Source organism: Gracilinanus agilis, chromosome 4, assembly GCF_016433145.1.
Source record: "Gracilinanus agilis isolate LMUSP501 chromosome 4, AgileGrace, whole genome shotgun sequence".
NCBI lineage: Eukaryota > Metazoa > Chordata > Mammalia > Didelphimorphia > Didelphidae > Gracilinanus > Gracilinanus agilis.
In genome coordinates, this window is record NC_058133.1 from 409834677 (window position 1) to 409857077 (window position 22401).

Below are 22401 nucleotides of genomic sequence, written 5' to 3' on the forward strand. Positions count from 1 at the left end.
AAATCACTTAACCTCTATTTGCTTCAGTTTCCTAATCTGCAAAATAAAAATAGTAATGACATCTACCTCCTGTGGTGATTGTGAGGATTTGCATGGTATCTGACATGTAGTTAAATACTAGATAAAAGTTGGCTGTTATTATTAAATACTGGCCTTGGAATCAGGAAAATGAGTTCAAATATATCCTTAGACCTTCACTATCTGTGTGACTATGGTCACTTTAACCTCTGACTGCCTCAGTTTCCTCAATTGTAAAATTCTCCCCTCTTATTAGTGTCTGACTTGAAGTACAGGTCGACATGAAGTATACTGTTGACATTTGCTCAGTTAACAGTTTCCTTACCTGTGTTTCTAAAAGTCCTCTGTGGAATTTTAAGAAATTTTCTATTTTGCAATGCATGGTAAAATAATTGAAAAATCTTTCCCCTTTTCAATTCAATGCAGTAAGTATTTTTTAAAAAAACACAGTCTTAGAATCAATATTAAGTCTTGGTTTCAAAGCAAAAGAGCCCCCAAGGGCTAGATGATTGAGGTTAAGTGACTTGCTCAGGGCCACACAACTAGGAAGTATCTAAAGTCACATTTGAACCCAAGACCTCTCATCTGTAGACCTGGCTCTCTATCCACTGAGCCACTTAGCTGGCTCATAATAATGATTTAATAAGCAATTACTAGGTGACAGATACTGGTATTAGGTGCTGTGGATTAAAATGATGCAGTTCCTGACCTCATAGACTTTTCAGTCTAATATAAGAGTGTGATAGATTCACAAATAAGTGTGATTCATAATAAAATGGGAGAAAAAAATAAAATGGGGGGGGCAACTGGGTAGCTCAGTGGATTGAGAGTCAGGCCTAGAGACAGGAGGTCCTAGGTTCAAAGCCAGCCTCAGACACTTCCCAGCTATATGACCCTGGGCAAGTCACTTGACCCCCATTGCCCACCCTTACCACTCTTCCACCTAGTAGCCAATTCACAGAAGTTAAGGGTTTAAAAATAAATAAAAAAATAAAAAATAAAATAAAATGGGGTAGGGGTAAAAAAGATAACAGATAAATTGCTCCAAGAAAATCTGGCAGCAGAGTGGAGATGTTAATAAGCAAAGCAATGGATAAAGTTATAGGAGGAATTCATTCTTCACTGGAAGAAATTGAGGATCATATATTTTTTCAGTTAATAGACATTTACTTTCTCTTCCTTACACTCTTACCTCTAGCCCATTGGACAAAAAAAGAAAAAAAAAAAAAAGAAAAACCAAACCCTTATCACAAATGCAAATCAAGCAAAATGAACACCCATGTTGACCAAGACCAAAAATATGTTTCATTTTTTTTCACCTTGAGTCTATTACTGGAATCAGTCCTCTGGAATTCTGCATTCTCTAAGCACTTAACTCCTTACTAATCAATCAAGTACTTATTAAGGACCTATTGTGTGTGTAAGGCACTGTGCTAAGTGCTGGAGATGCATGTCCAAAAGTGAGATAGTTCCTGTCCTCAATGTGCTTACATTCAAATGGAAGGAAACATTACTCAGGTCACTCAGATTCATAACTCACCTTTAATTCAAGCTTTCATCACAGCATATTGTATGAAAATATTATAACCTCTCATTACTGCCCTTAGAGACTCTGCCCTACTATATTTCCTGTTCTATTACGTTTCCTGTTCACATTCTCCAATTTCTTGTTTGTGTTCCTCGAGAAAAATGCTGTCAACAGGAAGAAAGACTAGCTTCAGCCACTGTTTGTATAATACAAATTTTAATGCCATGCCCAGTGACAAATGTAGAGATTACTTTGTATTTAATAGCCTGGTTAGTCCTGGTTTAGGTGCCTTCCCCCCAATCACCCATTTAAATTCGTTTTCTTTCTAACTAAGAGAATTTTACTTGGGGGTGGGGAAATGATAAGGAGGGAAGCATTTTTTTTTTTTGTGGGGAAACTCCCACACTCCTTCTACTTCATAAAATCAAAAACAATTGCTTTTCCTTGATTTTGTATAATATGAAAAAAAGAAAACCACCAGGAGTCCAGGAGTATTTTAAATCATGCCTTTAAATGAAGCATGGCATAGAAGGTATAATCAGGGGCATGCATTTTAGATCTGTAACATTCCTTGATTGTCTGGGATTTTTAGGACTGTTACTATCTTCTCATCTGCCCCTTCTCATATAAGTAAACTTACAAGCCCACCTGAGAAATCTTATGCTATATGACAATGCTCCCAAAAAATGATTTTATTAAAGAGAGACTTGATAGCCTTTATTCTTGCAGTGGCAGCTCTGGTGAGTTCACCTCAGGTCAGATGGCTGGTCCTTAGTTCCTCAGCAATCTTTTTTTTTTTTTTTTTAAGCCTCAGAGGGAATCTGTTCCAGGGGAAATGATTTCAGGCCAACCAAATTCTTAAGAGACTTGATTTATAAACCAGAATGCTAGTTTAATAGTTTCTACCAGAAGAAATGTTAGAAATGGTAATAATAATAGCTAACTTTTATATGATACTTTAAGGTTTTCAGAGCACTTTACAAATATTTTCTCATGCTGTTGTCTTAATATCCCAGATGAGGAAATTGAGGCAGCCATAGGTTAAATGACTTTCCAGGTTCATATAGCTAATAATTATCTGAGGCTGGATATGAACTAGGGTCCTTTTGACTCTGAATCTAGCACTCTACATACTATACAATCTAATTGTCTCTAACTTGAATTGACTGTTTTCTTAGGATTTTCCTTCTTGGTGGGTAAATCATGTGACCAAATTGTAGGTCATTAGGTTGTGTCATAATCTTAGAATTAGAGCCAAGGGAGATGAGTATTCTCAAGGAATGGAGGGGAGAGGGGCTGTAGGGCTCTGAGATGAGTTTTCTAACCACCATCCAACTCTGACCCTTCTTACCTACTGGCTCTTTCAACCTAGGAAAGGCATTAAACTTCTTTGTACTTCATGCAGTTTTTCATACTTAACAATTGTAGAACAGGAACTTATCTTCATTGGTAGAGGGGTATCTTTGTTGTATGGTGCTAGAGAAATTGCAAATTATTACCCTTGGCCTCTCCCTTTTCTAGATTTCTTGGAAATAACCATTGTCATTGATGTGAGAGCACTGATAACCCTGTCAATATTTTGTTGTTCTTCAGGCATTTCAGTTGTATTCAACTCATTGTGACCACATTTGGGGTTTTCTTGGCAAAGATACTGGAATGGTTTGACATTTCCTTCTCTATCTCATTTTACAAATGAGGAAACTGAGGCATACAGTTAAGTAACTTGTCCTGGATCACACATGTAGCATGTGTCTGAGGCCAGCATGCTATTCATGATGCCACCTAGCTGCCCTTGTGACAGTATTACGAATTGAATCACAAATTATCTTTTATTAGTTGAATTTTGATCTCCTTGGTAGTCTGCCTCGATGTCCTTGATTGCTCAAGAAAGACCTCTCACCTGTCAAGCATTTATGAAATACCTTTCAGAGCCAGTTGCTTTTTTAATCACTAATCTCTTTATGTAAATTCATTTTATTTTCCTTTTCTGACTGTGCCATTGGCTGACCTTGGCCCCAAGAGTCTATAGAAGTATCTTTTGTGGGACTTACTGATGGATTACATGAGTTTTATTTTGGTTTTTCCTTGAAATCAAGATTCACTTTCTTTTCATGAGGATCATTTGTTTTTAAGCTCTGGCTCTGCCTCAAATAATGATAGCTACAGTCATCTATAACTTTCTTTATTGGGTTCATTGAAAGGCATTGAGAAAAAGACACAATGACCCAACCTCTCAACTAAGTTCTATACCTGACTGGGATGAGAAAACCTTTTCAGAAAAGAAGAGAAGACTAGGAAGCTAGCTGGTTCTTGAAATTTGAGGACTGGCTTCTTTCCAGCCACAAGAGATCAGTGATAGTTAAGAACAGTGGAAATGGTGGCTTCTATAGCAGTAATAAGCATCATTAGCTACAGACCAGTCCCACAGAGGTGGCTGGTACTGTTGCTGTCTTTGCTCATTTTCCCGTCTGCTTAAGAGATACTAGTAACTCTGATATGGCAGAAAGGGAACAATTTAGAATTTAAACTCCTAGGTTCAAATATCCCACATGACCCCCTTATTTAAGCCTGGGCAATAGTGCTCACATTTATAACCCTTTGTGGTTTTCAAAGCACTTTTCCCATAACAACAGCATGAGGGATGTAGTACATGTGTTTTTTATCCCCATTTTATAGATGAGGAAAGTGAGGTCTTGAAATGGCACTCACTAGATATATGACCCTGTGCAATTCACTTAATTGACTCAGTTTTGTCTCGGTTTCTTCATCTGTAAAATGAACTGTAGAAAGAAATGGGAAACCATTCAAGGATCTATGTCAAGAAAACCCCAACTGGAGTCACACAAAGTTGAACAAAAGGACTCAACAACAAATTGCTTATTTTAATCTCTTTTAGTGTTATAAAGCTTTATTGGAATCCAATTAAGGTTTGCAATGAGAGAAGATTTGGGAGCTTCTATATCAGATGAATAAGCAATATACAAACAAATTGTTGATGTTTTGAATAGAAATATAAATCAAGCAAGTTTTTCAGATTTTAACTCAAAAAACCAGAATAAACAATGCAGAGAGGAAATAACTTGGTACAATGGGCTGCCCTTACTACAATAACAAATGGAACGGTTGACAAATCACAGCAATTTCAACATGGCAGTTTTGCTATCTATTAAATGGGTGCTTTAGATTTCATTTAGCCAGTGAACTAGATTCAGTAATTTGGAGAGTAGGTCATTGAACGATTAATGCTCAGAAAGAAAATCACCATGTAATGGTATAAACACATCACTTATGTATATTATGTTGCCAATGTTTCCATTATAAACCTCATTTTGCAAGCATTTATGACACGGCTATAAAAAGTTTGCTCTAGGCTAAAATTTGGCATTTGCTTTAGAAGGAAAATTGAAACCTGAGTCTATCCTTTTCTTTCCCAAATAGTCTATGACAGCTATTAATTTAGAATTTTAAAAATATTCCCCATTGTAGGCAAGACTATTTACTAAAAAATGAATTTGATATTTTAAGTAAATTGTTATTAGTGAGTATGCCAAATGTAATGAGTTGTCATTGGACCTGTCATTTTTTGTGATAATTTTTATTTCATAAAAGACAGACTGGAAAGGGTGGTGGCATGTCACGATATCATAGCATGGTTATGCTATAGAGTAATATACTTCTTCATATGCCATAATGTGAGCTAACCTCATAAAAGGGAAAGCTAAACAATGGCATTTCAGATTACTTTATATACCTATATTATTTTATAAAGACATTTACATATCCTGTTTACATGCTAATTTGCTCAAAAATTTAAAAAATCTATCCATTACTCAGCATAACTTTTCTAGCAACTTCTGTGGGCAAAATACTATGTTAGGCACTAGAGGAAGATGTGACATTCAAATAGAATGCTTACTGCTTCTTGGAGCTTAAATTCTCATGGGTGATAAAATATAAACACATTCGTTATAATGCACTGTAATAGCATGATGGGGAGAGGTCAAAGGGAGGGAGAGGATATGGATTTCAAAATGTCAGAAAGTGATTATTTAAAATTATATCAACATGTAATCTGGAAAAAATTAAAAAAATTTAAAATTAGATAATGGTATGAGAGAGGTTCAAATCAGTGCTCTGTGAAGTCTGAGAGAGATTTCACATGCATAAAAGCTTCTTTGATTTCATTCAAATTCAAGAATCCTCTGGTTAAGAAGACATTGTGATCCCAAAATTGTCAGTTGTTTAGGACTTGTAATGCATTTTCTGATAGAAGTAGTGATAGAAACAATAATTAGGTTCTAGGCCAGCCCACTACTGCCTACTCAACCCATAAAGTAGCAATTCCATAGTGCCAAAATCAGACACTATTTGAATTGAAAGGGACCGTAGAAGTCTTCTTGGGCCAGGATTCCACCCAATATAAGCATCACTGACCTATTGATAGTTACTATTTGAATATTGCTAGTGAGGACAGACTCAATATCTTACAAATGCAGTATGGTTGGTGGAAGGAGTAGGATTTGGAGTCAGAGGAGCCGAGTTAAAATTTTCTGGACCTGCCATTGATTTGACCTTGAGCAAACCACTTAACTACTTAAAGCTTGTCTCTCTTCATCTGTAAAAAAGAGATTTTGATGAGGTTACCTGAGATCCCTTAAAGCTACAAATAAATGGACATCTAATCTCACGAACAACTTCCTTCTGTTGCCGGACAGCTCTCGTTGTTAGAAAGTTCTTTCTAATGATGACCTGAATTTTTCCTCACTTTCTTCCATTGGTTTCTGGAGCACATAGAAAAATTACTTTTTAGCATCTGTGGTACAGATTGCGTTGCTAGTTATGGTCTAGCACCAAATTAGTTGACTTGGCCAATGTAGAAAATTAGAGGACTGTGGTCTATTACAATTGTTAGCATTAATGAATGGGTCTGGAGTCAGAAAGACCAGAAGCTTAAATTTAGCCTTAGGTATTTACCAGCTATGGATGTAAATATTTTAAATTCATTTGCCTCAGTTTCCACATCTATAAAATGAGCTAGAGAAGGAAATGGCAAACCACTCCAGTATTTTGCCAAGAAAATTCCAAATGAGATCACAAAGGGATGGGTATGACTGAGATGCTTGAATAACAACACATAATGCCTTAAAGTTTGGAATGTACTAGATAAATATTATTTTATCTTCATGGAAACCTGTAGCAATGCTATTATTATTACTATTTAACTGATGAAGAAATGGAGGTTGGGAAATAGTCATTTGCCTAGAGTCTATAATTAGATGTCAATAGTTTTAGTCTGTCTGACACTTTTAGTCCACAGTTGCTGATGACCCAGCAAGGAAAGTTCTTGTCACTTTTATTTATTTAAAAAAAATTTTTTTTAACCCTTACCTTCCATCTTAGAATCAATACTGTGTATTGGTTCCAAGGCAGAAGAGCTGTAAGGGATAGGCAATGGGGGTAAAAGGAATTATCCAGGGTCACCCAGCTAGGAAGTGTCTGAATCCAGAACCTCCCGTCTTACCTGCCTCTCAATCCACTGAGCCACCCAGTTGCCCCCTCTTGTCACTTTTAAATAGTTGTTTTGACATCAAAACTAATGAGATTTTGATCAGTGGAAATAATATTAAAGAAGAAGCACTACCATCTTTTTTGCCACTTTACCATTTGGACCATAGGATTTTGCTGTCTGACTTGCAGTTAAAACCTTCCATATGTGTTTTCTCCCCCATTAGAATGTGAGTTCCTTGAGTGCAGGGATTATTATTTTTTTTTAATTTGAATTCCCAGTGATATTGTACAAAACTTTACATATAGTAAATGTCGAATAAATGCTTCATTCATTTATTTATTCACATATGTGCTTCCCACATAATTAGTCTGTAGTGTTATAAAAAGAATTCAAGATGCCTTTATTTTTTTTTTAATAATCCTCACATTCTCTTAGTAGCACTCTAAGATAGAAAGACAAGGGCTTGGCAGCTGGGAGTTGTCCAGGATCCCATAGCTAGGGAGTGTTTGAGGCCAGATTTGAACCCAGGTCCTCCCAACTCCAGACCTGGTGCTCTATCCATAATGCCTCCTAGGTGCCTCAATACAGGATACTTTGAACCTTGACTCACATTACTTTTATTTTCTGGACCCAGCTAATAAGTGTCTGAGATGGGATTCGAACCCAGATTCCCCCCTTTCCATATTGATTGCACAGCTTAGATAGAAGAATGGCTCTGCTCATGACAGGAGTACAGATAGATAGATGCTCCTATGAAAACTGACTATGGAACTCCATCTTGCTATCTGATAACCATATCATGATGATGGTTACTTTGGACCTCTGTAAAGTGGTGTCTCGTCAAGCACTTATAATCATTTTGAAGTATTTTATACCCTCTTATCCCCAACATACCCTGGTGATTTAGTTGAGTTCTTCAAGAGGCAGCTAGGTGGCAAAGAGGATAGAGTCCTGGGCATGGTGTAAGGAAGACCCAAGTTCAACTTGGACCTCTATCACCTACTTGCTATGTGATTCTGAACAATTCTATAAAATGGGGATAAATAATAATAGCACCTACCTTACAGAGTTGTGAGGATAGAATAAGATAAGAATTGTAAAATGCTTGGCATGATGTGAGGCACATAATAAGCCCTATATAAATGCTAGCTATCATCATTGTCAGCGTTATCAAATCCTTCATTAGTATTCCAAGTTCATTGTATCAGACCCTTAGCCTACGTTGTTTGTTCCAGCCTTGAGACTGACATGTCTTTATCTTCTGTGTATGCTGTAGGATGGAGTCTTTTATAGCATGCTCTGGAGGTGTGATACTGGGGGCTCTAGGCAATTGAGGCCAGCTTCTGAATTAATAGAGAGCCACTGAAATGTCATTAGCCTAGAGAAAGTCATCAAGCAAATGAATCCATCCCTAGACTCCTGGTTGAAGTATTTTGAGACCCTAGGACTGGAACTCTTAGATGCCCTATTGATGACGAGGAACAGTTTTATCCCATTATTTCATTTTCTTCCTATCAGTTGTTCAAATATGATAGTACCATTTTTCTCATTAGTCACCTTTTCTTCAAGTCAAAAACTTCAAGTAAAATTCTAATTTCTTTTACTCATTCTTCATTTGATATACTTTCTAAAAATCTTCCTTATTCTTGGCTCACTTATGGAATGGTTTTTGTTTAGCTATTTTTCAGTCAAATCCAACTCTTCATGATCCCATTTGGGGTTTTCGTAGCAGAGATACTGGAGTGGCTTCTCATTTCCTTCACCAGCTCATTTTATAAATGAGCAAATTGAGATAAATAGGGTTAAGTGACTTGCCTAGGGTCACACAACTTTAGTAAGTGTCTGAGGCCAGATTTGAACTCTAGGAAGATGAGTCTTCCTGACTTCAAGCCCAGTCCTCTATCCATTTTGCCATCTAGCTGCCTGCTCATTTATAGAAACTGTCTAGTTTATCAATATCTCCCTCAAAATGTACCATACTTAAACCGAGCATTTCACAACACTTTAGACTGTTATAGAATAGAGTGGGACCATTATTTCTAGAGCTCTGTATTGGGGGACTAGAGAGACCCTACACCTACACCACACTTCCCTCTGCCTGTAATTAGTGATGTTGCCTTGGGCAGGGTTCAAGACTTGCCTCCTCTATAAAGAAAACCATGAGGCATCATCTCTGAGACAGATGGCAAAGTGAATAGAGTACTAGAGTCAGAAAGACCTGATTTAAGATATTGATTAGTTGTTTGATTGTAGGTATGCCATTTAATTCATCTCTGCCTAGAAATCTTCATCTGAATAATAGGAATAATGCTGGCACCTACCTCGAAGGGTTGTTGTGAAGATCAAATGAGATGACATTTTTGTAAAGCATTTCATAAACTTTAAAGTGCTATATAAATGCTAGCTATTATTATCATCATTACTGCTATTCTTATTATTAGATGATAGTATTAGAGTAGTTGTCCTTTAACATTTCATGATTCTAGGAGGAATAAAGTAATGAAACAGATTTTCTTATATGGCTCTCATCGAACTAGTCTTACTATTTTTCCATCATACAAAAATTCGATCCAAAGATTGCATTAAAGACTCCTTCCTGAGTTCAGATCTTCTGGCCTCATACTCTTAATAGCTGTGTAACTCTGGGCAAGTCAGTTAACTCCCCTTTGTCTCAGTTTCCTCATCTGTAAAATGAGCTGGAGAAGGAAATGGCAAGCTACTCCAGTATCTTTGCCAAGAAAACCCCAAATGGGGACATGTCTGAAAAGTGGCTGAAGATTGCATTAGGTATTTTTTTGTGGAGGAGGGGAGGTTGGGGAAGCAGTCACATCTCAAGGTTGTGTCATGTTAAGCTTGTAGCCAACTAAGCCCTCAGTTCTTTTCCATTTGAATTCACTGTAATGCACATGTGAAGTAGATTTTTTTAAAATTGAAATGTGAGACAGATTTTTATCCCTGTTAAATTTCATCTTGCTAGTTTCCATCTAGTGTTCCAGTCTGTTGAAATAATTTTGAATCACTATTCTGTCATCTGTTCTGTTTTACTTGGTTTCATCTGCAAACTGGATACTCATATCTTCTAGGTTTTCATCTAAGTATGTACTTGATAAAAAAAAAATGTTGAGTAGGACAGGATTAGTGCAGTGACAAACTACCAATGTTTCTTCCAGTCTGACCCTGAGCCTTTTGGTATGACTGTTCAACTGGCTTTAAATTCACTGAATGGTATAGTCATCCACCCCTTATTTCTCCCTCTTGCCCTTGAAAACATCCTGAGAACATTGATCATGTGTTGCTGGAGGTGGTTATTGCTGAAATATACATTACTTCCTTCGTCCAGTAACCTAATAACACTTGAAAAAAGGTAGACGGGTTAGCTGTCCCTATTTTTTTATTTTAATTTTTTCAAATTACTTGAAAAAAATTTAAAAATTTAAAAAAACAATGAGTTCCAAATTTTACCTTTTCTTCTCATTAAGGAGGCAGGCAATTCGATAAGGGCTATACAGATAATGATCTTAGAAAATACATTCTTGTTAAACTTTTTTTTTTCTTTTATTACTATGAACTTGATAAGCCTTTACAAATGCAAACATTTACTCATTCAAAGAATAGGTAAAAAAAGGACCACAAATGAGATTGCAAATCTCCATTACCTACAGCTTTTTAAAAACATAGATATTTAAATTTAAATTGGTTGTTTGGGTCCCATTCTGCATTTTCTTTTGCTCTCTTTTTTTGTATTTTTAAATGATTCATCAATGTTCTTTTTTTTTTATATTTACATATAATTATCATTAATCTTATAGACAAAGTGATAGCCGGTATTTATTTAGTGCTTTGCAAAGCACTTTATCTATATTATCTCATTTCATCCTCATAATTATTCATGTGAAGTAGGTGCTATTAGTATGCTCACATTACAGATGAGGAAACTGAGGCCAAGAGAGGCTAAGGGTAACATAGTTCAAAAGTGTTTGAGGCTGAATTTGAGCTCAGATCTAACTGATGCCAGACCTGGCAGTCTATCCACTGCACTATCCAGTTGCCTATCAGAAAGAGTGTGAAAGGGTCAGTGAGGTACTCGGTGGATTGAGAGCCAAGTTTAAGAACAGGAGGTCCTGGGTTCAGATCCAATCTCATATACTTCCTAGCTGTGTGACCCTGGGCAAATCACTTACCCCCAATTGCCTACCTCTTACCACTCTTTGCCTTGGAATCAAAACTAAATATTGATTCTGAAATGGAAGATGAGAAATTCTTTTTTTAATTTTTTGTTTTGCTTTTCCTAAACCCTTACTTTCCATCTGAAAAGGAAAACTCCGTTTGGTTCCAAGGCAGAAAAGCAGTAAGAGGGGGCTAGGCAGTGGGGATTAAGTGATTTGCCAGGGTCATACCAGCTAGGAAATGTCTGATGTCAGATTTGGACCCAGGATATCCTGAATCCCATATAAGTCTTAATAAAAACCTAAGGTTTTTTTTTTTTTTTCAAATAGTAGTAGTAGTATGAGGTAGTAGAAAGAACACGTCTTTTTCAGAAACTGGGATGCTTTTCAGAGCTGTATTACTAGTCTTGGGTAAATCACTTGATGTCTCCAAACCTCTAGTCCATCACTAAAATAATCGCACAAATAATCCTTGTTCTGCCTATTTTATAGGGTTGTTGTGAGGATCAAATGAAAAGGCTTTTAAAACTATAAAGCACCACACACTTATAAGATATTATGGCTAACTTAGATTTGTTGGTGGTGAATGTAATGAGTGCAAGGTTATATGTTTCTAGATATCTCAAATTCATTTGAAAGGCATTTTGTAATTCAAAATATTCTACCACCATAAGTTCTGCCACTGTTATGTTATGTTATTAGCCTCTTATGGAGAGGAATTTTAGAAGGCTAGGATTTTAGTGGCAGTATGATATGTCTCACTGATAATCATATTGGAAATTAACTTCTAAGAATAATGATTTTTCCAAAGAGAAGAATAGAGTAATGAAGCAAGGAGATGCAGTTATTTTAGCCCAGTACAAATGCAGAAAAACCACAGCCATAGAATCTTTTCTAAAGTGCTCTCTTTACATCAACTGTTAAATGGTCATTGGAATAGTCCACTGTTTTAAAAAAGTGCAATGCCTGACTTAAAAAGAATTTACTTATAATTTTTCCAGTTCCTTTTTTTAATGATATTCAAATATTTGATCATTCTTTGAATATGATCTGAAAGTGTTTCTTGTGTGCTATGCTCTGCTTTATAAATTCTATATCTTCTAATACAACTTTCAGTGGATCCAGCAACACTGGTGGGCAAATTTCCCTCTTACTGTTAATTAGAAAAATTGAGGCATGAGGCGTTGAGGTTAGGGTTGGGAATATGTTCTCCTCGTGGTGTTTGTTTTTTTGTTTTGTTCTCTTTAAACTGGAGGGGTTTATAACATAAATTGCTTTGAAGTTTTTATAGACATAATTAAGCAAGAGAGATTTAAAGTTCTGTGTTGACATTGCTCATTATTTCTTGTTTACTTTTACTCTCCAAAAAGCTTTTCTTATTTTCCAAAATGAGACCTTCATTGAATTAAAACTTTTAATTGCATCTCCCAACTCATGGATTTTATGAGCCAAAATGCTGAGAAAAGAGAGGCATGATTATATCAGTTTATATTTATTGAATGCATATTACTCATTATGAAATGGATATTCTGAGCCTTACAAAGAAGTTCCTCTCTTGCCTTCAGGGGGTTTGCAATATAATGGTAGAGATAGAGGAAATATATAAACTTATGCAAGTTAATTAACAATAAAAGATGTAAATGACATTTAAATGACAAAAAAGGAAGAGATTACAAATGCCAGTTGAATGATAGTTAATATTTATAGAAAAGGTCAGGAGGAGAACTTTAATTAGACAATTTTTCCTAGAAGAGGTAGGATTTTTGAATTGGATTATAAAAACATTGGGTGGGGGGCATAATTAACAAAAATCAATTTTTCTCTCCCACTCTACCCTCATATTGAGAGGAAGAGGAAGGAAAACAAAAACTTTGTTTAAAAAATAAAAATAAAGACTACACATAGTTGAGGAATACAAATTACTTCATTAGCTATGTTCAGAATCTCATTCTGGACTATAAGTATATCGCCTCTCTGCCTGGAGGTGGGTAGCACGTTTAATTATCGCCTTATTGGAACATGGTTAAATGTTACATCGATCCAGAGTTCTTGAGTCCATCAAAGTTGTTTCTTTATCATGTATATATAAACTGTCCAGTTTCTACCCACTTCTCTCCCATATCAAATCATACAAATCTTAACAGGTCTTTCTGAAACCATACCCTTCTTCATTTCTTTGGACACTATAGAATTCCATTACATTCATATGTTATAATGTGTCCAGCCATTATCCAGATGATGGGCAGAGCTTTCACTTTCAGAGGTTGCATAACTCATAAAAGCTAGGTAGGATTTGGATAGGTAGAAGGGGAAAATAACCAAGAATAAGGAAACAGGAAAGCACAAGGTATGTTAGGGAAGATAGTGAGTTTATCAATTTGGCTGGAATGGAGAGATAATCTGAAAAAAGTTGATTTGACTCAAATTATAAAAATCCTGGAATATTGTTTCATGGAGTTTAAACTTGACCCTGTAGGCAGTAGGCAGAAACTAAAGATTTTGGATAAGGTCAGTGGCACAATTAGGGTTTTGGAAGCTTCATCTGGAAAAAGGGTCCAAAATAAATTGAATAAGGAAGAATTCTTAGACATCTATCATAGCTATCTAAGCATAAATAACTAGGTTGCCAGTAAATGAGATTAGAAAGGAAGAAATATGAGAGAAAATTCAATGAAAGATGTTAACGGGCTTGTTTAGTTATTTGCTTAGGGGAGTAAAAGATGAGTCATTGATCATAAAGTTAGAAGGGGGCCTTATATATCATCTGTCCAAAGAGAATAAGTGATTTATCCAAACTCTTGTAGCTTGACCAGCTGGAACTAGAGTACATGGGTTGGTGGAAAGTACACTGGCTCTATTGGCAGAGGACTTGGATTCAAATCCCACCTCTGATATTGCCTGTGGGATGTTGGATAAGTGACTTAAACCTCTCCTTCTTGGCATCATTGTCCTCATCTGTAAAATTAAGGCATTAGATTAAATGGCTTGGGATGTGGGGGGGGGTTCCTGACAATTTTAGATATGATTCTTTAATCCCAATCCCTTGTTGTTTGAACTAAATAAACTTTATGCATGGTTACATCCCTAAGAATAGGGAATTCAGGAGGCTAAAGGAATTTTGGGGGAGAAAGACTAGTTAAAATTTAACCACTTTGAATTTGTAGTGGCAACCATAACCAAGTGGAAATATCCATTTATGTTTGTCTGTGGAATAGGAAACAGGGAAGGGTTCTAAATAAAGAACAAAATGGAATAGTGGGACAGCTTTTTTGATTTTCCCATTGGGCCTTCACATTGCATATGAAATGCAGTGAATTTTCAAAACAAGCTCATGTTCAAACACTACCCATAGAATGCACAACATTACCACAAATAAACGTCCTTTTTTTCCTCTTTTTTAGTACCTGCTGTTTTGAATAATTTATTACACCTCTTCCTGGCACATTTGACTTAAGAATCAGCAACTATTTAGTTTTCCTAATGTCCAGAAAGTGTTGATGAGTTGTTTCAGTTGTGCCCAACTCTTTGTGACCCCATTTGGGATTTTCTTGGCAAAAACACTAGAGTGACTTGCTATTTCCTTCTCCAGCTTATTTTACAGTTGAGGAGCTGAGACCAACTGAGTTAAGTGACTTGCCCAGGAACACTTACTCAGTAAGTGTCTAAGACCAGTTTTGAACTCAGGAGAATGAGATCTCTTAATTCCAGGTCTAATACTCTACTCACTTTACCACCTAGCCACCCTTTTTTTCCAAATAGTATATCTCTTCTTTTCTGTCTACAAGGTAATAGATTCTTTAGGACATAAGGAAAGCCAGGGAAATATTAAATAAGAAATAGTGCGACTGGAAACAGATCTTTAAGGTAGAGTTTGTTTTTAATGAGAGTTAGTATTAATTATTCTTTTAAGTTTTTTCAAAGAATTTGTCACCTTATACCTAATATCAGAGAAAATATCATTGTAGTCTTAAAAAGAAAACTTACTTTTTATCTTTGAATCATTACTGTGTATTGATTCCAAGGCAGAAGAGTGGCAAGGGCGAGGCAATAGGGGTTAAGTGACTCGCTTAGTGTCACATATCTAGGAAGCATTCGAAGCTAGATTTGAACCTAGGACTTCTTGCCTGGCTCTCAGTTCACTGATACACCTAGCTGCCTCCCATTATATTCTTTTCAAAACAATAAAAAGTCAGATTAGAGGTGTAGTGGATAAAACAGTGGACCTGAAGTCAGAAAGATCTCAGTTTAAATCCTGCTTTAGCAATTTGATCCTGGGCAAGTTACTTAATTGCTCTCAGTTTCCTCATCTGTAAAATGAGAGGATAGCCTTTAAAGCTCCTTTTGGCTTCATGATCTTATAACTTTCCCTACTCGTAGACCTTACATGTAAGGCTGACCCTGTATTTTGCAGGGATTCCATGCTGCCATCCTTTACATAACACATGGCACTCCTTTAATACACCCATCATGTATTATTTGGCATTTTAGTTATTTATGTATGTGTTTGATCTTCCTACTAGAGTTCAAATTACAGGAAGGTAGGACTATGAATGACTTAAATATTCAAACTCTTCCTTCTCCTATATTGCCCGGCACAGTGTCTATACATAGGGAGTAAATGCTTAACAACTATTTCTTGAAATGCATTGACTGCACCCAAGAAATTTAATTCCAGCAACAACTTTCCAAAGTAAATAGATAAGATCATAGATAATAGTATCATAGATTTAGAGCTGAAAAGAGTCTCAAAAGTCACCCAGTCATGCCCCTTCATTTTTGATGAGGAAAATGAGGCTGAGAGAAATGAATTACCTGAGGTCACACAGGTAGAAAATAATACCAAGTAATTAAGAGAGGCTAGTTCAGTTTTGCTGATTGGATGTGTTTTGGTTTTTAGCTCAATGCGTGCTGATTCTAGTTCCAACATATAAAAATCTTGCTCTTTGTTTCACATCCTCTTTCCTCTAGAAGAGAGAAGACCTTAAAATGAGTTGGTAGGTACCTAGTATCCTTCCTTCCTTTGGGCTTTTGGGTCAGTAGAAGAGTTTATCCCTCTTGCCTCTCCAGCTGGAAAACTCATTTGGCTTCAAGTAATGGTAGCAGTAAGGAAGGGAGGGAGATGAAATCTCACAAAAAATGGAAACAAAGTGGGTGGGAAGAATTTGTTTTCCAGAACCTTGCTCTTTCCCTAAGGCTTTGATTTGACTCTGGTTGGTATATTTGCAGAGGCAAAGGATTGGTTTTATCTATAAATGACTTTAATTATAGAGCCCTACTTTTGTCATTTGATTGTGACCTAGGTGGAGATATAACCGTATTTGTAGCAATCAAGAACTCTTTATGGAAGCTTTTCTTCTTTGCCTCTGTCTTAGATTTTAAAAAAAATAGACTCTAGTTTTAGAATTCAAAATTTAAAAAAGAGAATCTCAAAATTTGTCTTTACATGTAATTAGGGGAAAATAAAACATTTTTTTTTAAATGGCTTTAGAAAATGCTAACATTTTGAGAGATATTGTTTCTGGAAAGAGACTCTGAATTTACAGAAAATGGATTTTGTGCCACCATTTTCAGTGATTTCTGGCAGTTTTGATAGATTTGTTTAACTTCTACTGAAATAGAATCTATCATTCAAAATATGTGCTGACCACCATATTGATTTATTTTATTTTCTACCGAAATGCTTCAGAATAAAGGTCATCTATGAGTTCCCTTCATTGGATGTGTTAAAATAATACTGTAGCTATCCTATCCTACCCCCATGAAAGAAATTAATGTATTTTCCTAAAGCACCCTTTAAGTGAGAGGATTTAAAATTTTTTTAGTTTACTCACTTATTTAGTAGATATCTACAATCTGAAATTATCATGTCACGCTCATAGGATCATAGATTTAAGAGTGGGAAGTGATCCCAGAAGCTATGTAGGCCAATTCCTTCATTTTACAGTTGAAGAAACCAAAGCCTAGGGAAGTTAAATGCCTTTTCTCATGTCATTCAGGTAACAGCTGTGAGAGGCAGGATCTTAAACCAGGTTCTCTGACTCCAATGACAGTGATCTTTCAACTGTATTATACCTGATCACTTCAATTTAAAGCTATCTTTACAAAAAGAACTTTGCACTTGCGTGAAAACTTCCAAGGTAGAAGTTGGCTTGTTTGTTCTTTAGGTAGAAGTTTCAGTATGAATTTCCAAATAGTTTAGTGTTGAAAGAAACAAAACTGTTTGTTATATTCTTTTCATAAATGGTATTTCAAATTTACCATTTTTCCCCCTTTTTAAATAGGATGCAGCAGTTTCCTCATCTGTAAACTGAGTGGCTTTATGATATCTAATGATCCTTCTAGGTCTAAAATTCTATGATTTTTCTCTAATTCTATTTAGTTCTATGATTTTCTAGTAAATTATCTACATGCTTATCTACTATTATAAGTTTTCTTTCCATCTTTCTGAACTTTACATAATAAATGTCGACATTTTCTTTGAATGATCTTCCATGCTAATTACTTTGTCTTAGGAGCAATGGTTTCTGAAGACGCTTAGATCATAAAATCATAGAATGTTATTTTTTGGAAAGGTATCTTGCATGTCAGTCCAACTCATTCATTTTACAGATGACCAAAATAGGGGAATGACATAACCTAAAGCCACCAAGAGAGTCTAATACTGACTGATGTCTTGCATTCTTTCAAATTTCCATAGAACATGAAACTTTCTAAGGAATCTTAGATCATAGATGATTGATGGAGTAGGCTTTAGGGATCATCTCATGTAATGCTAATTTCCCAAATGAAGAAAAAGGCCTGGGAAAGTTAAGTGACTTGCCCATGGTCAAATAGGTAAAGTGGCAGGTCCAGTGCTCATTCAAGTACAGTACAGCATCGTCTTATTTTCCTTGTTTGGTAGTTTTTATTACTGTGGGTTTTCAACCCTAATGCCACCATTTTGGCTAAGATCTCTGAATTTAAGAACTTTCAAAGTCTGAATTGTATCAAAAACCAAAGTAGATACAAATGAATCTGAAATAATGTCAGTGTTCTGTTAATAGCACAGCCTGCCTTATCCAGAGAATTTTGCAGATCTTTCCTTTAGTCTCTCATTGTTTTCAAATTGTTAATCTCCATGTATTCTCCAAGAATTGTGCTTCTTTCTTTCCCATCAGTAGTGGTAAGTAGAACAATTTGGTCAACAACTCCCTTCTATTAGAACAGATAGAGCTCTAGTTTAAGGATTACTTTAGGTTTTCAAGAACCTCTGTTAATCACTCCCATCTCCTCCCACTCTACTCTAACCTTTTCCCAAACCCTCCCCATCCCTCCCTGCTCTTCTATTTGCCATTCTGTTGTGTGCCACGTTTGGATGTCTCATTAAACCCGCATCTGTTCTGTTTTAGGAGAAACCCGATGCCAGCCCCACGTCACTACAGCTGCGATCCCAGATTGAAGTAAGCACAATAACTTTAATCAGCTATTTTTGCTTCTGTCTTTTTTTTAAATTTGATATTCTACACAAGTCAGATGAAGCCTTTTGCTCTGCCTACACTTATACAGACACGAATCTTCTCTTATAGGAATCACTTGGCTTCAGTAGCACGCTGTCAACCCCAGAGACGGAGAGAAAGTAAGTTTGCCTCCCTCCTCCTTTTTTTTCCTCCTCCCCATCTCCCAAAGAAAGAAGTGACATATAAGTCTCCTTTGGTCAAATTAGTTTTACTTTCTGCATTTCCATACTGGATATTCTTTTGGTGAAAATGAATTATCATAGTGTGCATGTGTGAGATAGATGTTAATATGATGTTTTCCACACACTTGTATGAGTCTGTTTTTTTATCTAGTGAATGCAGTTAAGAGTATGTTTTGTTATTTAAGTGTAGCTGCCTGAGAATTCTGGGCAGAGGTATTTATTTCATACTTTGTTGAGTGAAGGGAATCCCAAATAAAGAGTTGAAAATAAATGCACAAAAATGGGACAGGCAGATAAGTTTTTTTTTTGTTTTTTTTGGGTTTTTTTTGGCAGATAAGTTTTTAAATTCACTTTCCCTTATGTAGCTGTCTCACCCTCCCTCCATGAAAGAAATGAACTTTGTACTGGTGTGCTCCACTTTCTGGTATAATACGATAGCTAACAGGCTTACCCCAGACTCCCCCTTATTAAAAAAAAGTAATAAAACTGAACCCCTACTTAATCTCCCCAAATTCACTTTTATAATAAAAAAAAGTAATAAAACGGAACCCCTACTTAACCTCCCCAAATTCACTTTTATAATATGAGTGTGTGATGTGTAGGTGGTATTAAAATAAATATGCATATAAGTGAATAGGATCTTAATAATGCTTTCTGTTAAAAATGTTATTACTTTTGTAAACTTCCCATTATAACTTAGAATCTGTAATTCCCACTATTAACATAAGCAATTACAGGCTATATTTCATATTTCTAGTAGTGCCACTGCGTTCTTTGGGTAGGGGAAGGGGACGTTCATTAAGTGATCTTCTATTTTTCTTCCCTCATAATTACCTTAAAGTGTTGCATGTATAAATCCCTTTGGGTAAAGGAGCCTTCAAATAAGAAACTACACATCTGAATCTCCAAACAGTGTCATCTTGGCAGAGAGCCACTTGGATTCTTTCATGCCGAGAGAAGCATATAAGTGGTTTAGAAACAAAGTATTTTAGGAATGAAAAGCCCACGTTGAAAGAGTGTGTGTGTGCTTTACAGGGCAGCTCAGGCTTAATCCAGCCACGTGTGTGTGCTGCTGGCACAGAGACAGTTCTGTGTCAAGAAAGCTTGCAGGGCCAGAAGGGCTACAGGCTAATATTGAAGGTCTGATGCACGGCTGAAAGAAGTTAAAAGTAAGGATTGCTGTTGAATCATTTTTCAGTTGGGTCTCCTCTTTATGAACCCATTTGGGGACTTTTCTTAGCAAAGATTCTGGAGTGGTTTGCCATTTCCTCCTCCAGCTCATTTTACAGGTGAGGAAATGGAGGCAAATGGGGTTAAGTGACTTGCCCAGTATCACGTAGCCAATAAATGTCTGAGGCCAGATTTGAACTCAGGAAGATGTGTCTTCCTGAATTTAGGCTCCACACTCTATTCACTGCTACACCTGGCACAAAGCCAAAAAAGAAGAGACCTAACCTATCCACAGTGAAAGAGGATAAATCAAGGTGAAGCCTGAGCTTCTTTCCATTCTAGTTTTGTAGCATCTTATGAATGCTATGGCATCATGTCCATTAAGATAATAGTGGATTTCAGGGGGCAGCTGGGTGGCTCAGTGGATTGAGAGCCAGGTCTACAGACAGAAGTTCCTATGTTCAAATCTGGCCTCAGATACTTCCCAGCTGTATGACTCTTGGCAAGTCACTTAACCCCCATTGCCTAGCCTGTTACTGCTCTTCTGCCTTGAAACCAATATACAGTATTGATTCTAAGATGGAAGGTAAGGGTTAAACACACACACACACACACACACACACACACACACACACACACACACACACACTAGTGAATTTCAGGAGTTAAGTAGCATGATTTTGAGGGTCAGTAAAATGGGGTTTATGAAGACTCATTGAAGAACTCTTCAGTTTCTTCCAAACTGGATGAGATTTTCCTTATTGATTAAGGCTAAGCACATATGCACTCTTTAATCTCCCCATGTCCTTCAGACAACAACTAGTATGTTTACCCATGGTCCCCAGAGGAAGTGACTCACTGAAATTGGGCTAATCCAAGAATGGGGTTTGAGTGTTTTTCCCACCCCTCAATTGTGGGTAGTCATCCTTTCCTTGTTTATGTCCTATTACTTTGTAAAACTGTGGCATAGATCTTGTGGCCAGAAAGGAGACTGACAGCCTCCTCAAAGATTACCACCAATTTTAGATGACGCATCCGTTTTTGACACTCCCATTTTTTTAGAATACTAGCATTTTCTCCTTGCCTTTTATAAAAAGGATTTTTAAACTATTATGTTATGCCTGGGCAGTAAGAAAAAAAATCATCTCATTTTGTCCTCTCAGTATTCCAATTAAAAATATTAGTATATATTGAGATTCTTACATCTGTAGTGAATAAAAATTCCCTACGATGTAAGATCTTTACAAGAAATGAAATATTATCCTTGATGTTCTGGATTAATCTAGGATAATAAATGTGTTCTAGCTTCTTAAATCTCACTAACACTGTCACTGCCTCTTTTCTTTTTCTTTTTAAACATAAGATATTTATATAACCTGGAGTCGTTTTCAATGCAGACTCTTTTCATTCAAGAAGTGTGGTTTGTTTTGGTTTTGAATCCAGTGTTTTCTCAATAATACATGTAGGGTTTGGTTGCGTCTCTCTGTCTGTCTCTCTGTCTCTGTCTCTTTCTGTCTTTCTCATATCTTTAAATAAGAGCATAAGAGGAAAATGCAGGGACTTGGAATACATATTAAATCAACATAAGGACAACTGGCAATCCGGTTATTTTTCTTAAACAGAGCTTAATTTTGAGAGGGTCAGCTTTACTATTTCACAACCAAAAATTTTTATTCCAGTATTCAAAGGCTTCACATAACTAGTAATTTTTTCAATTAGATTCCAAGTAGAACAAACTGACCATAATCCTTCTTCCATAAGTACCAAGCAAGAATCCCTCTAGATAGGGTTATGACATAAACCACGTTTACTTTTATGCCTTGATTCTCTAGTTTGTATATTTCCTATCTCTCTCAGTGGTATTCTCTCTGCATTCTTCCTCAGGTACCCAATATCCACTTACTGCTATTATTATTATTATTATTATTATTGTTGTTGTTGTTGTTGTTGTTATTATTGTTATTATTATTATTATTATTATTAGCTATATTTTTCTTCCTCTCTCTTCTTATCAGAACCAGCCCTCATGATTTTTAATCATTCACAAGAAGATAAGGGACTGATAACAGCTCTTAACATTACCCACTGCAATGGTATCTTCATCTTCTTTTTTAATACTTTGAAATCTTCTAGATTTATTTATCTCCCTGAGATAGATCTGACCCATACTGATAGGAATTCTTGGTGATTCCTACAAGTAGTCTTCTTTTTAAACCCTTACCTTCTGTCTTGGAATCCATAGTAAGTATCAATTCCAAGACAGAAGAGCAGTAAAAGCAAGACAATTGGCATTAAGTAACTTGCCCAAGTCACATAGCTACGAAGTATCTGA

The 22401-nt window shown here is 36.2% G+C and overlaps 1 protein-coding gene across 1 annotated transcript in view; it reads left to right on the forward strand.

Moving 5' to 3' along the window:
- The window catches only part of LOC123246633 (SAM and SH3 domain-containing protein 1-like), a 131074-nt gene that overhangs the window by 81457 nt on the left and 27216 nt on the right, over positions 1-22401 (forward strand). The window contains exons 3-4 of the mRNA XM_044675458.1: positions 18610-18660; positions 18787-18836. Of these exons, the coding sequence (XP_044531393.1) occupies positions 18610-18660; positions 18787-18836 (101 nt within the window). The remainder of the gene's footprint in view (positions 1-18609; positions 18661-18786; positions 18837-22401) is intronic.